The sequence below is a fragment of the Myotis davidii genome, unplaced genomic scaffold, assembly GCF_000327345.1.
Source record: "Myotis davidii unplaced genomic scaffold, ASM32734v1 scaffold217, whole genome shotgun sequence".
NCBI classification, from domain to species: Eukaryota; Metazoa; Chordata; class Mammalia; order Chiroptera; family Vespertilionidae; genus Myotis; species Myotis davidii.
In genome coordinates, this window is record NW_006290034.1 from 308,198 (window position 1) to 322,396 (window position 14,199).

The following is a 14,199-nucleotide window of genomic DNA, read 5'->3' on the forward strand; positions in this document are numbered from 1 at the left end:
TGCGGCTAAGGGCCCGCCCGCGACCCCGCCCTGCACCATCCAAACTCGGGAAACATGGTCTGTTCAACGTGAGCGCGCGAATCCGGGAACTCCATTTCATTTTTCGGGGGGTGGGGTGGGCGTCCTGACAAAAAGTCATTAATATTAACACAACTGTTTTGTTTTTCCCCGCTGACCTTTCCCGTTGGCCCTGCCCCGCCTCCTGGACCCGGGCGGGAATGGTCTCCCCGAGGCGATGAGCGAAGACCTGAGCGACCCGGTGCCTCCCGCGGTGCGAGTGAGTCGCCGCCGCTGACGGCCGAGCGGGCAGGGGGCCTGGGGGGCGGCAAGCAGGTGGTCCCCCGGCGCGGCCTGGATTTGGGAGAAGCACCCGCCCCCTTCGCCTCCGCGATGCCCACGGTCTGGGTCGGGACGAAGCCCTAGGCAAGGCTCCCCTCGGGGCATGTAGGGCTCCTCGCAGGGCTCGGGGTGCTGTGCGACCGCAGAGCCGGAGCGATCCTCCATCGTGTTCTCGACCCCGCGCCCCTGCCATCATGGTCCCGGGCAGCAGCGTTCGCGGCCGCCCGCGGGTGGGGTGGGTGATGGGGCAGTTGGCCATGACTCCGCGGTTTCTCCTCCTGGCTCCTGTGGGCGACAGCTGCCCGCCCCCGGCATGCACTGTAGTTGATCGCAGGGACACCCTGGGCCTCCCCCCCTCCTTCTCGACCGATTTTGCACTGTTGTCTTTGCTCACCACCAAGAGTAATCACTAGCCGGCACCTTCGATCCGTAGCAATAGTGAAGCCTGAGAGAGCGAAGAACTGATAGGTTCTGCAGCCATGGGCCGGGCTGGGTAAAATCCGATTGGGTATTTCAGTTTCATTCGCCTTCCCTGTTTTGGTGTTTGGGGAAGGTGTTTTTTTTTGTTTTGTTTTTTTTGTGGGTTTTTTTTTTCTTCCTCTTTTTCATTTTTGGTATTTGGAAAGCAAGGATCACCCTTTCCCCCTCCCTGCACCTTTTTATCATCCCTTTTCTAACCAGAGGGGAAGGTCCGGATGGGCTGGGATCGGACCGGTGCCGGCTGTGTTAATTGCACACCTACATCCTGAGAAGAGGCTTTCCACGCCCCCTCTCCCTCCCCCAAAGCCTCTGTTTTGGTCCTTAAGCCAGATGTGTTTTCCCAAAAATTAGTTCAGGTATTTTCTCTTTCCTTCCTTCCTCCGCTTCCTCCTTCCCATCCCGCCCCAAACGAGATTGTCCGAACATGACTGGGCAGCACCTTTGGCCTCATGACCCTGTAGCATGACAGTCTGCTCACATTGCCAGAGGGGCCGTTTGGGGTTGCAACTGTGACTTTAGCCATTCAATCCTATCAGCAGGGGAAATGACTTGTTTCTGTTGTACTTGAGTCTTAAGAAAAAGTGCCCATAGTTTAGCGACAATTTCCAAAGGCTTTAGTACCCCCTGTATTTCAAAATGGGGGACCCGAACTCCCGGAAGAAACAAGCTCTGAACAGACTCCGCGCTCAGCTTAGGAAGAAAAAAGAATCCCTAGCTGACCAGTTTGACTTCAAGATGTACATTGCCTTTGTGTTCAAGGAGAAGGTAATTTACGGTTCTTAACGGGAAGTGGCGAGAGTGGTTTTGTAGGTTGTGACAGTGATGGGTCTGTCAGCCTAAAGAAGGGGTCCTCAAACTTTTTAAACCGGGGGCCAGTTCACTGTCCCTCAGACCGGTGGAGGGCCGGACTATAGTTTTTTAAAAAAACTATGAACAAGTTCCTATGCGCACTGCGCATATCTTATTTTGAAGTAAAAAAACAAAATGGGAACAAATAGAATATTTGTATTTGCATGTGGCCCGCGGGCCGTAGTTTGAGGACCCCTGGCCTAAAGAGTGGTCACAGGTGGGCAGCATTGTAGAACTCGTTGATGCTCAGAGGACATTGCACGGGGGGTCACAGAGTGGACCCTGGACTTGGAGACGGCCTCCTGTAATATAAGTAGGTGGGTTGGGAGCGGTCAGTTGGAATCAGAATGTTCCCAGCAGCTGCTTCCTCGGGCCAGGATGCAGGCACCTTCCCTGGTGCGTGCACTGAAGCAGATGGAATGCACAGTCAGTCAGGAGCAGTTACATACTCGTGGCTAATTTGTGTAGAAGTGAAGAATTTTACTAAAATTAAAAATGAAATAGAAAGTGTAAATATGTTTGGCCTTAATCAGAATTCCACACTTAAATAGCAAATAATGAGTAGTTTTCTGCAGCTTAAAGTAATGACAGTTTCTTAATCTTTATTTGACATGAGTTTAGTTTATGAATATAAGGAAATGTAGGGTTTTTGCACTTAAATTGTGAGCTAATTTCAGATCAGAAGTGTAATCTTTTTTAAAAAAAATATATTTATTGATTTCAGAGAGGAAGTGTGAAGGAGAGAGAGATAGAGACATCAATAATGAGAGAGAATCAATGATCGGCTGCCTCTTGCACGCCCCCTACTGGGGATCGAGCTTGCAACCCAGGCATCTGCCCTTGGCCTGAATCAAACCTGGGACCCTTCAGTCTGCAGGCTGACGCTCTATCCACTGAGCCAAGCCGGCTAGGGCCAGAAGTGTAATCCTAACATATCTATTTAATATTTGGAAGTTCCGAGGTTTTACCCTCCTAACTCCTGAAGGTTATGGTGGGAAAGCCCTTCGCTGCTGCAGGGTACAGGGTGCAGGTGGCGTTAGAAGTGGTCATTTTTGAGTGACTGCTCCCAGGCTGGGGAGTCCCAGAGAGTCACTTCTCCATTCTCTCTCGCTCGTGTGTGTGTAAATAAGTTGACTAAAGAATAGATAAGATCAGATTTTAGTTGACTATATTGTAATACAGGTTCACTAGAAACAAATTCAAGATGTAAGTGGGTAGATTTGATCTTTATGTTCAATCCACTGTACCATCTGGCTCTTTAAACCTGAGAAAACCTGTTTTTATCCTGTGAATGGAGAGGATTTGAAACTGAATTTGGTCAACTTTTTTCCCCCTTTCAAATATTGACACTTGTAGTTATGTAATATCCTAAAGAAATAATGGAAATTGAGCTTTTTAAGGAGTAAAACAGTTCATTTGTTTTGAATAGCTTTGTCTTTAAATTGCTGAGGTTTTAATGTAGCTGTTTGTAGAAGCAGTTAAATGAAATTATATCAAGAGTAAATCACTTTTTTTTTAACCTGAGGGATGCTAGTGTTTGTTTCTCACAGCATTTAAGAAATACTTATTTTTAAATATATTTTTATTGATTTCAGAGAGGAAGGGAGAGGAGGGAAATAGAGAGAAACATCAATGAGAGAATCATTGATTGGCTTCCTCCCACATGCCCCCCCCTGGGGATTGAGCCTAGAGCCCCGGCCTGTGTCCTTGACCAGAATGGAACCTGGGACCCTTCAGTCTGCAGGCCGACGCTCTATCCACTGAGCCAAACTGACGACGGCAAAAAGTATTTTCTAAAATAAATACTTGCTATGGATACATGATGCTCTAAAACCATGTGGTTAAACATTCTGATGGGTTGGGGTTGGGGGTTTGGGAAGGATAATCAGTGTTTTCAGCACAAAAATTCATTTAAGAATTTTGCTGAGTTAGATTGAAGGTATGTGACATTGTAATATGGACTGAGTGTTAAAAGGCAGTGTGTTATCAGTGGGTTGATAACATCTTTTTTTTTTCTTCTAGAAGAAAAAATCGGCACTTTTTGAAGTGTCTGAGGTTATACCAGTCATGACAAATAACTATGAGGAAAATATCCTGAAAGGCGTGCGGGATTGCAGCTACTCCTTGGAGAGTTCCGTGGAGCTTTTACAGAAGGACGTGGTCCAGCTCCACGCTCCTCGATACCAGTCTATGAGAAGGGTGAGCTTGGCTTTCAGTCTGGGTTTCGTATGTTATAGTGAGTTCCCCTTGCGCACCGCACGCCAACCCTCCAAGAATGTGTAGTTACTGCGGCCATGATTCGCTTTAAAAGCTGACTGCAAATGGATAGCTTTTCTTATGTGGGATTATGCTCATCAAGGTGTGCGTGATGCTGTAATGTTTTTACTATTCGTTGGGTTTCCTGTGCGAGGGAATAACATGTCTCTAATAAATAAGAAACTTAAAGTAGAAGATAACTGCTGTTGCTGCCAACCTTCTGAACTTCTGCAACTCATTGGATGTTACTCCTCGTATTTGCACAAGAGACCCCTGACCCCCCCACCTTATAGTGGCAGGATCGGGGGAGACTGGAGATGACCGAGTGCTGGTCTGGCAGAGGTTGATGGCCGCTGGACATGACTGTGCTGTCCTGTGCCAGGAGGACCATCAGCATCTGGCAACAGTAGCCTTCCGTTGTAACAGGAAGGCACGGCTTCATATTAGATCTTCCAAGATGCCTTTGCTTACATGGTTCTGATTGTGTGGGTTTTTTGTTTTTGTTTGTTTTAATGTGTATTGATTGATTTCAGAGAGGAAGGGAGAGGAAGAGAGAATCACTGATTGGCTGCCTCCTGCACATCCCCTACTGGGGCTCGATCCCGCAACTTGGGCATGTGCCCTTGGCCAGAGTCGAACCTAGAACCCTTCAGTCTTCAGGCCGATGCTCTATCCGCTCAGCCAAACCCGCGAGGGAATAGTTCTGATTTTGAAGGGTGGGAATAAACATTCAGGGATTAAGAAAAAAGACAAAGAACGCGAGCCGTAGGTGGAGTCTGCACCTGCTCTGGGGAGTTCAGGTCTTGATGGAGGCACCTGGTTGAGGGACTGGACTGGACAGGAATTAGAATTCGGTCCTGTTGCCGCCTCTTCAATGAAATCGTACATAGTGACCCTGGCACTGTGCAGTGTTTCTATAGTCGGGCCGCATAATTTGTGAATCTGCTCCTTACAGCCATGTCTCTATAAAAGTGATTTTTTTCCTTTTTTCTTTCTGTCACCTGATAGGACGTGATTGGCTGTACTCAGGAGATGGATTTCATTCTTTGGCCTCGGAACGACATTGAAAAAATTGTCTGTCTCCTGTTTTCCAGGTGGAAGGGATCTGATGAGCCTTTTAGGCCTGTTCAGGTATTCTGCTCTGAAATAAGTGTGGTGAGCACCTGAAGAAAAACTCCTGGTAGGGTCTGACTTAGGAAATTCTTGGGGCTATGCTTCGTAATGAATATTTTTTAGTCCCTTCCATCCCTTTGAATGTTGAAAAAGCACTGAATTGTGGAGTCTCTTGAGAATGAGGTGGTTCTCAGCTGCCCAGTATGTTTGTGATTATGGCCAGAGGAAGGCTTGAATTTTAAGGTTGGCCTGTTGGCTTTGGGGGGGGTGGTCATGGGTGCAGTTGGCACCACACACTCCTGAGTAGTAGGTGCCAGACCGACCTGCGCCAGCACTGGGAGGGGAAGAGGATGCTCCGTGTCTCGAGAGACTGGTCACTGCCTCAGTGAGCTGGTGGAATGTGGCGAGTGTTACTGAAGAACTGAATTTCAAGTTGCGTTTTAATTCAGTAGCCGTGTCAGCTAGCATGTACAATAGCACAACTGTATGTATGTGTCACGTCGTGTAACATGATTGTGGTATGGTTACATACATGTGTTTGTGCTTTTTAATTAGGCTAAATTTGAGTTTCATCACGGTGACTATGAAAAACAGTTTCTGCATGTACTGAGCCGCAAGGACAAGACTGGAATTGTTGTCAACAATCCGAACCAGTCCGTGTTTCTCTTCATTGACAGGCAGCACTTGCAGGTGGGCACGGACCAAACAGGGCTGTTTCCAACCCTTCACTGATTATCACACTGCTTCCTGTGCGAGTGACTTGATCTGTTTGCCCCTTCATCACTGCATTGTTTTTGAAGTTATTTAAAGAACAGAAGCCGATCTCCTGGGCCTCACCCTGAACATTGGTCCCCAGACTTGGCTGCATATTAGAACTGGCTGGGGTGGGGTTTTTTGTTTTTGTTTTTAATTGCTTTTGCATGAGGAAGGGAGAGCAAGAGAAATACGACTTTGTTGTTGTTGTTCCACTTATGCACCCACTGATTGATTCCTGTGTGTGCCCTGATCAGGGATCAAACCTGCAACCAGGGAGTATTGGGATGATGCTCTAACCAACTGAGCTACCTGGCAAGGGCCAGGCGGGGGTGCTTTTAAAAAGTTATTTTTTTTATTTTTTAAATTCTCATGTATTGATTTGAGAGGGATAGAGGAGGGGGCGAGGGGAAACATCTATGTGTTCCACTTCATGCTTGCATTGGTTGATTCTTGTAAGTGCCCGCAACCTTGGTGTATGAGGACAACACTCTAGACAACTGAGCTACCCAGCCAGGGCCTGGCACATTTTTTCACTTTAAATATCAACCTCATACATACGGACGCCAGGAATCAGGAAAGCCACCTGTTTTCTCTTCTGCCCTTGTTAGAGGAGCTACAGTGACAGGAAGGTGAGCTCTGAGGCAGGTCTGGTTGATTCATCTGGCGGCTGTGTGACAGCACCTAGCACACTTGCCCCAAGTTAGATGGTTAAATCCAACTTTTTAAATGTAGTTCTTAGAGTTTCGTGGATCTGGTTGGTAACGCTGGCTTTTTTTCTGGTTCTTTTCTCTATATGTGCTCGCGCTTAGATCTTTTATTTTTTACCATTTCTGTTCCCCCCTGGCTTCTACTCTCACCACGTCTGCTGTCTTTCTGTATGCAAGCATGACTCAGCTCTCTTCAAATCTGTCTCCATGAAATGCCTTTAACCCCGATTACTTTCAGCGACTAGTCTACGGCTGATCTCTCTTTGAGTCTGCCTACATCCTTCCAACGTTTCTTTGTCGTCACACGTCCTGTTTTCCTGTATTTCCTGTGGCAAAGCTCTGAACGCCCAGGGTCCCTGTCTATGGCTAGGAACCATCACTCTGTGCTTTGTCGCCGTGTCCATAAGTGCTTAATCAATTAGGGAGATCGACCTCCTGTAGCAATCGAGCACTTACGTTGAAGTCTTATTTATTAAGAATATTAAAACTTTTCCCTTTCAGACTCCAAAAAACAAAGCTACAATCTTCAAGTTATGCAGCATCTGCCTCTACCTGCCACAGGAACAGCTCACCCACTGGGCGGTTGGCACCGTGGAGGATCACCTGCACCCTTACTTGCCCGAATAGAGTGCTGACCAGCAAGTGGAGACGATCAGATGCAGCGGCAATTTTTTCTTGTTTTCTTACCACTTTATTCTAGAGTTTAAAGAAAATGGACTCATGCACAGAACACTATGCATTTTGAAACTTGTTCATCCTGGATTTTTTTTTTAATCATTTGTATCTCAGAACTTAACAAATTCAATGTCTTCTGCACAGACTGTGTGAGAGGATGCTTGGCATCTTTGCTGCACTGCGTCAGCATCTTAAAATGTGAAGTGAAGGACTATGTACACTGAAATGCCGATGTGTCTGAAGGCACCAGGTGATACCATGGTTGATGGTCTTCCATTGGTGCTGGTTTTGCCTCTCTGGCATCTGTCATCAGTATTTAGAGGGTGAGAAGGGAATGTAACAGGTATAAATAACATTTGAAAAACTTCATAGCTTTGCTCTAATCACCGTTGATCCTGAGCACCGTCAGATTCGTTCTAATAACCAGAAGTGGTTGTTTAAAAAAACACAACCACAGGAAAGAAACCTTAAATGAAAAAAGCATCTCACTTGTAGGCATTCTTGCCTCCTATTTTGCTGGGCCATGTTTGCTTCCTGGTACTCATAAATGTGTGTTTTATTTCCAGATCGCTTTCCGGGCTGCTGTTACAAAGTGTTCTGTGTGGACACAGTCAGACACAGGAAAGCAGATCTGGAGCCTCGAGTGGCTAACGCAGCTGTCAACCCGATTCGCTCGTAGCTACAGAAGCCAGGATAGGTAGAGGACTTGCCTTTTGGTTTTCGTTTTCTTTTCTGGTTTTAAAGAGGAGATTTTTATTACAAAGAAAAAAATTCCAGTGAATTGTGCAGAAATACTGGTTTCTACACCATCCTTAAGAAAAACTTACAAAGGGTTTTTTGGGAGTAGGAAAAAGTTATTGAAGTTAAAATCTTAAATTGTAAAAGCCACCGAGTGTCAACGTTACAAAAGCAGAACTCATCTTGTGCAATGAACAGGAAAGACTACTGTATAGCTTTTTGTTTTGTTTTGTTTTGTTTCTTTTAAATGAAGAAAAGCTTTGCTTAAGGGTTGCATACTTTACTGGAGTAAATCTGAATGATCCTACTCCTTTGGAACAAACAGTGCTTACTGGTTTCCAATTGTATTTAGCTTTGGGTTGGAATTTGAAAAAATGAAAACCTAAATAAAATAGGTGAAGTTCCCTGACTGTTCAGGTAATACACACACGTGAAGTGGTAACTTTTTTTCCTGGGCTCTGGGAAGGCATTACTGATGACCATGAGGGTTACAGTCCCCAGCTACAGAGCAAATTCAGAAGAAAAAACCCAGCCACTGGGTTTGTAATTTCAGCAAGAATAGTAATCATGAAATGACGCTGTGTTTGCCATGGGCAGGCACTGTTCCAGGCTCTTGCCCTTAAGTCTCTGACAGCCCTGCGTGGACAAGTGGACGCTTGCCCAAGCTCACATGGTGAGTATGGAGGGTTTAACCAGCTGCCTGGTTCCAGAGAGCCCAAGCTCCCAACTGTCTTACTCTAATGAATTACACTTGTTAGCTAATATTCAACGAGTTCTACATTTCAGCAGCCATTGGTTTTACGTTTTTTAGAACTAGAGGCCCGGTGCATGAGTGCAGTCCCTAGGCCTGGCTGGCGGTCGAGGTCGAAGCACGAGTGTCTGGCGTGGAAGGGCAGGTCCAGCTGACCTCTGGGCCCTGGGCAGCACCTGGGCCCCCAAGCGCCCCTGCTACCTAAGTCATTGGGCCCCGCCTGGTTCCCTCAGGGCCTGGGAGCTGTGAGGTTTGCTGTCTGTGGCAATCGGCCCCAATTGCACCCATCGTGGCCTGGTGCTGCCCACTCACCTGCTTGGTCCCGCTGTCATTGGGGCCAGCAGCGCCTCCATTGCCACCCACCCTCCACTGCCAGCGCCACACCGCCCCCTAGTGGTCAGCGCACATCATAGGGAGCGGTCATGTCATAGGGATCTGTAGGTCGTGGGGACAGTTTGCATGTTAGGCTTTTATTATGTAGAATAGATTGTGAAAAGTTACAAGAGTAACTTTTGCAGAAAGCTCCCGTGTGCCCTTTACCCACATGCAGTCTGACTTTTGCCACATTTGTTTGTTGTCTTTCTGCATAACTTCACATGTACTTGAACCTTTGAGTCTGGTGGCGCCTCATGGTGCATCTTGGTTTCTTCCTCCTCAGGGCTTAGGCGTAGGTCCCCCAGGAAAGTGATGAAGCTCAGGAGTGTGACGGTGACACCTGAATGTGCCATCTTCGGCCCTTGTCCTAAGGATGCCCTTGGTGGTGTGTTTAACCCCCTGCAGTCCAGGCTCGATGCATTGGGCTGTTAGGTCTTTGGTCACCTTTGACTGGGACAGGTCCTCAACCGTAACCAACCTTGGCATTGCTGACGAATACAGGTCAACTTTTTAAAAATTTATTTTTCTCTTATTGATGACAGAGAGGGAGAGAAACGTGAAAATCATTGGCGGCCTCCTGCAGGTCCCCAGGGCATGTGCCCTGATGGAATCCACCTGGCCAGGCGAGTACAGGCCAGTTTTTAAGGACAGTTTCTCATCTTGATCTGGTGAAGTTTCTTCCTGGCGAGGTGTGGCTTTTGCATTCTGGCCAGTGACTTTACACCCTTCCCAGAGGCTGCCAGCTGGCCGAGCTGATGGGGGTTCTGAGGTCCGAGGTGGTGTCCTGTTTCTGCTCCTCAGGAGGGTGCGGGCGCCTTTTGCCATAACCTGCCCTGACCGCCATGGCCGTGGGGAGTGATTCCGTATAGTCTCCCTTCACACGGGCCAGCCGTCTGTGGCCAGGAAGAGCCCTCCGTCGGTTACTGATGAGTAACCTCCTTAAGCCGTTTGGCTCCATGTCTCAACATCTAGTCTAAATGCTAAGCATGGCATAGGCAGTAGGACTGCAGGATGGACTGAGCCGTTTGTGAACTTGGTCTTTTGATGCGGTGCAGTCTGGGAGATTGGAAACCTGCAGGGTTTTATTCTAGGCACCAGAAAAGTGGCTAACGGATGCCCATCCCCAGTGGGAACTAAGCCAGTCCCGTGACATGTCATCGGACGGGCAGCACACCGCGCTCTTGTATCATCTGTGCTCTGCCTCCAGCTCTCTTGGGTACTAGTCTAGGCCTCATCACTCAATCTGCTTTGAAGTTCCATAATCTTTATTTTTAGAGCGAGAGGAAGGGAGAAGCTGACTGGTCCCACTCACTTATGCTTTCATTGGCTGATTCTTGTATGTGCCCTGACCGGAATCGAACCCACAACCTTGGCATGTTGAAACGATGCTCTAACTAAATGAGCTACCGGGCAGGGCTGAAATTCCATAATCTCGAAACTGGAATTAAAAAATGAAATGTAAGACGGCATTTTAAAGCTGAAAAGGATTAACCATTAATTTCTGTTTCTCCTTTAGCTTAATATTAGAAGTCAGTTTTAAGGTAATCCTATCTCAAAGTGGCCCTGTTCGTTTCTTTGCCTACATTTTCAAAACACAGCTAAGAATTTTTCATCCCAGTAGCATACATACAGTTACAGGCTAACACTGAAGAGGCTTATGATTTAAGGGGAAAAAAGGAGCCACCCACTGTCCCACAGGGTCTCTGTTCTTTCCCCTGAAAACACTATTTCTCGGCTGCTGCTGGTTGTGCTGGTTTATTAGGGAGGTACATGAAGTCGCCCCACTCGACCCCCGCCTTGGGGGAGGCCTTTGTCCTCAGCTCCCCAGGTGCTTGGTGTGCCTGCCCTGAGCGACCAGCTTCCCGGTCGTCTTGTTGGTCAGGTCCACGGAGGCAAAGGCCAGCGTCCGCCCTTGCTTGAGGATCTGTGCTGTGATCACCACCACTTCGCCTATTTTCGCCGGCGACATGTACCTGGAAAGGAAGCGACACACAGTTAACAGCAGTTCTTAAAGGGAAAGCCGTGCGCACGCAGAAGAGCCTTCCTGTGCGGAACTATTTCTAGGAGGAAAGTAGCCGTGCCAGAGAACCTCCTGTCCTTCGATGTGAGTGGTGGTCCTCACCCACACTGCCTTCTTTTCCCATAAAGAGAGGAAGGGTCTTTGCCTCCACTGCCCCTTTTTCATTGTTTCCCACTTCACATGGACTGGGAGCTGGTGGAAGGTGTCTGCAGAACGTGCTGAGTGAAGTATCACTTGGTGTCTGTGTCGTGTCATGTTGATGTTAAGTATTTATTCAACTCTAAGATGACGATATAAGGGCTAGAATTAATACAAGGCCCTTACAGCCCTGGTGATGAATTGTGTGTACATATTTTAAGAGACACTTCCAACCCACCTGTACTCACAAATTGTCATTCATTTATTTTTGAAATATCTATAGTGTATCTTCGAGACTATGTCCTAGTTTCTGTTCAAGGGACTCACTTAAAAAAATGTTTTTATTGATTTCAGAGGAAGGGAGACGGGGGGAGAGAGAAACATGAATGATTAAAGAATCATTGATCAGCTGCCTCCTGCACTGCCCCCACTGGGGAGCGAGCCTGCAACCCAGGCATGTGAACCGAACCATAACCTGGTTCATAGGTCGACGCTCAACCACTGAGCTGTGCCAGGGGGGCAGGAAGTCGCCAGTATTTGAAGCTCAGGCCAAAACTTTTGTCAACATAGACTCTGAAAGGCCAAGACCGTCTCACTAGAAACTCGCCATGGTTGTGAAAGCGGCCTTGTCTGATGGTAGAAGACTGTGCCCAGCAGAGCTGGAACAAGGCCTCTGCTCCAGACTCTGAAGGCAGAGCCATCGGCACGACAGGCAGACATCTCCGTCATCTTCATCTCAAAAGAACACGTGCCTCTCACCCTGGATCCGCTTATTGCACCCTCACGTTAGGTTCTTTCCAGTGAAAAGAATGCCGCGCCAGCCTGATAAAAACACTTTGGATTGCTTACACGCCTAGTAACTGCATTTCCATCGCCCTCATGTCCCGTAACACTGGCTTTCCCACACTAACCCTTGCCAGTCCCCTGGGGAAAAAATCATGTTAGTTTGGAGGCAAAAGCAATTGTCTGGAAACTCCACCCTTGGCCCCTGCACTTCCATTGGACAGGACGGGGCAGCCCTGCTGGTTAGCGCTGGAGCTGAGTCGCTAGAGTCGGGTACGTTTGGGAACGTGTGACCCCTGCAGGCATGCTCTCCAGGGAGTGGCAGCCTGCCCTCGGGGTGCTGCTCCCACACTGGGCAGGCAAACCTGCAGAGCCTGTCTGTGCGCCTCGGAGACACCCTATCTGTGGTCACCTTGTCACAAGGAGAGGTGTCTCTATGGAGGTTTCTCCGTTTTTTCTTTGCATTCCCTTCAACCTGTACGTGTCCTGAACACGCGTCAGGACTGGGAAACAGAAGCCATGAGTCTGGTGATTTTCCCACCAGCATCTGTGTTAGGGGCCGAATGTTCGCTTTTTCAAAAATTTTGTTGTTAATCTCACCCAAGGGTATTTTCCTTTGTTTTTTAGAGAGAGTGGAAGGGAGAGGGAGAGACACATCTATTGGCTCCCCCCAAAACGGCCCAGGGATTGAGCCTACAATGGCGGTAAATGCCCTAGACAGGAATCGAACCCAGAACCCTCAGTCTGTGGTCCGACACTATCCACTGAGCCAAACCTGCTAGGGCTGCTTTTTCCAATGTTTAGGTCCCTTCCTTTCCTACTGGTACACACTGGCCCTGGAAACTAGTTCCTTTACTTCTAGACTCGAGGCCGAGAACACTGTAGGGCAAATCTCCAGTCAGTGCAGCGCGGCTACCTACGTGATGTTCATGTCCACGCTGACGCCCGGCAGGGCCCTCTCCGTGCAGAGCAGAGCCATGGTCGAGATGCTGTCCACCAGTGTGGCCGTCAGCCCCCCGTGGAGCGTGCCCAGCTTGTTGGTGTGCTCCTCCTCCACTCTCAGCTCACAGGTCACCTTCCCAGGAGCCGCCGAGACCAGCGTCACCTGGATGCGGAAGGAAAGGATGGTGAGCACCCTGTGGGGCCTGGACTACCCTGAGTCACCCTAGAAAAGGCGACCCAGAAAGTCAATCTTACCCATCTCTCTCGGACAGAAGTTAACCCTTATGGAAACTTTAAAGAAAAAGGAACATACAGGGAAAAACAATAGTAGTCTTTGCTAGTTTCCACTCCTGGCAGAAATGCAACATTCTGTGTTATGCACAGCGGCCTGGCACCTCTTACTGTCTCCTGGGAAATTCACCAACGAAGCCAGCTGGCCCCTGGGATCTGCTAGTCCATTATAGGTTGAATTTGGATGTTCCCTAGATTTTGCACAGGGTCATTTTTAAAATTACTTAGTAACCAATGGTTTAAAACAATTTTAAAAACAAACGAAGAAATTCCGTAATTCAAGGAGTTACTAGAGTTAATAAAGTTATGCAATAAGCTCATTTTAGGTGCAAACCCTCCGCTTAGCACCCGTTTGCTGCCTCGCCGCAGCTCCTGGCACCGATGCCCGCGGGCTGCGGGAGCGCCCGGAATGCGCTGTCCACCGCCTCCGGCGCCGCGGGCCGCCCGGAAGGGTCGCGCAACCGTCCTTTCCGGCTCTGAGGCCGCGCAGTGCCGTCTCCACGAGCGACAACCATACTCAGTCACGAACCATCACATGAGCTCCCCTGCGCCCTTGTCCTGGCGCCCAACGGCGCTCCATTAAGGCACCGCGATCGCAACGCTGAGCTGCGGGCGCAGCGACAGGACCGGGCGAGATGAGCGCGGTGCCCGTCTCCCGGCATCACCACCCGCGGCTACGCCTCCAATACCTTTTCCAAAACTTTGTCAAAACCGGGGACCCCGCTGATGGCCTTCATCACCTCCCGCAGGTTCTGGGTCAGGCTCATCGTGACACGTCCGCGGGCTTCCGGGCCCCGCGCAACACTGGACCTTGGAGGCGCCGGGCAGCCAGGCGCTGGCAAACGCGCAAGGACGCAGAGGACGCGCACGGGGCGCCATCCGTCCGCGGGGCGCCTCCCGCGCTCGCGCACTGACGTTCCGCGCCCCGTTGGACCGCGCGCGCATGCGCGGTGACGCCCTCCCCTGCGCCGGCCGTTCCTGCCTCC

The 14,199-nt window shown here is 49.0% G+C and overlaps 2 protein-coding genes across 4 annotated transcripts; one reads left to right on the top strand and one right to left on the bottom strand.

Moving 5' to 3' along the window:
* The first annotated feature begins 6 nt into the window (after positions 1 to 6).
* LOC102774674 (chromosome unknown open reading frame, human C6orf62) lies at positions 7 to 8,342 on the top strand. Of its 3 annotated transcripts, XR_001513707.1 has the most exons (6): positions 7 to 1,584; positions 3,691 to 3,867; positions 4,933 to 5,055; positions 5,593 to 5,727; positions 7,002 to 7,425; positions 7,742 to 8,342. XR_001513707.1 is itself a non-coding variant. In XM_006762917.2 (5 exons), exons 1-5 carry the CDS (start codon positions 1,456 to 1,458, stop codon positions 7,125 to 7,127), a joined length of 690 nt encoding a protein of 229 aa, XP_006762980.1. In that variant the 5' UTR covers positions 7 to 1,455; the 3' UTR covers positions 7,128 to 8,342. The 3 variants fall into 3 exon arrangements, 2 of the variants coding, with proteins under 2 accessions (XP_006762980.1, XP_015418866.1); XM_006762917.2 differs by having other exon boundaries at positions 7,002 to 8,342; XM_015563380.1 differs by having other exon boundaries at positions 7 to 277; positions 7,002 to 8,342.
* A 1,970-nt stretch (positions 8,343 to 10,312) lies between these two features.
* On the bottom strand, positions 10,313 to 14,147 carry ACOT13 (acyl-CoA thioesterase 13). Its single transcript, XM_006762918.2, has 3 exons — positions 13,903 to 14,147; positions 12,901 to 13,085; positions 10,313 to 11,012 (listed from the first exon to the last, which is right to left on the bottom strand). The coding sequence occupies exons 1-3, from the start codon at positions 13,978 to 13,980 to the stop codon at positions 10,856 to 10,858; spliced, it is 420 nt and encodes a 139-aa protein (XP_006762981.1). The 5' UTR covers positions 13,981 to 14,147; the 3' UTR covers positions 10,313 to 10,855.
* Between the last annotated feature and the right edge of the window lie 52 nt (positions 14,148 to 14,199).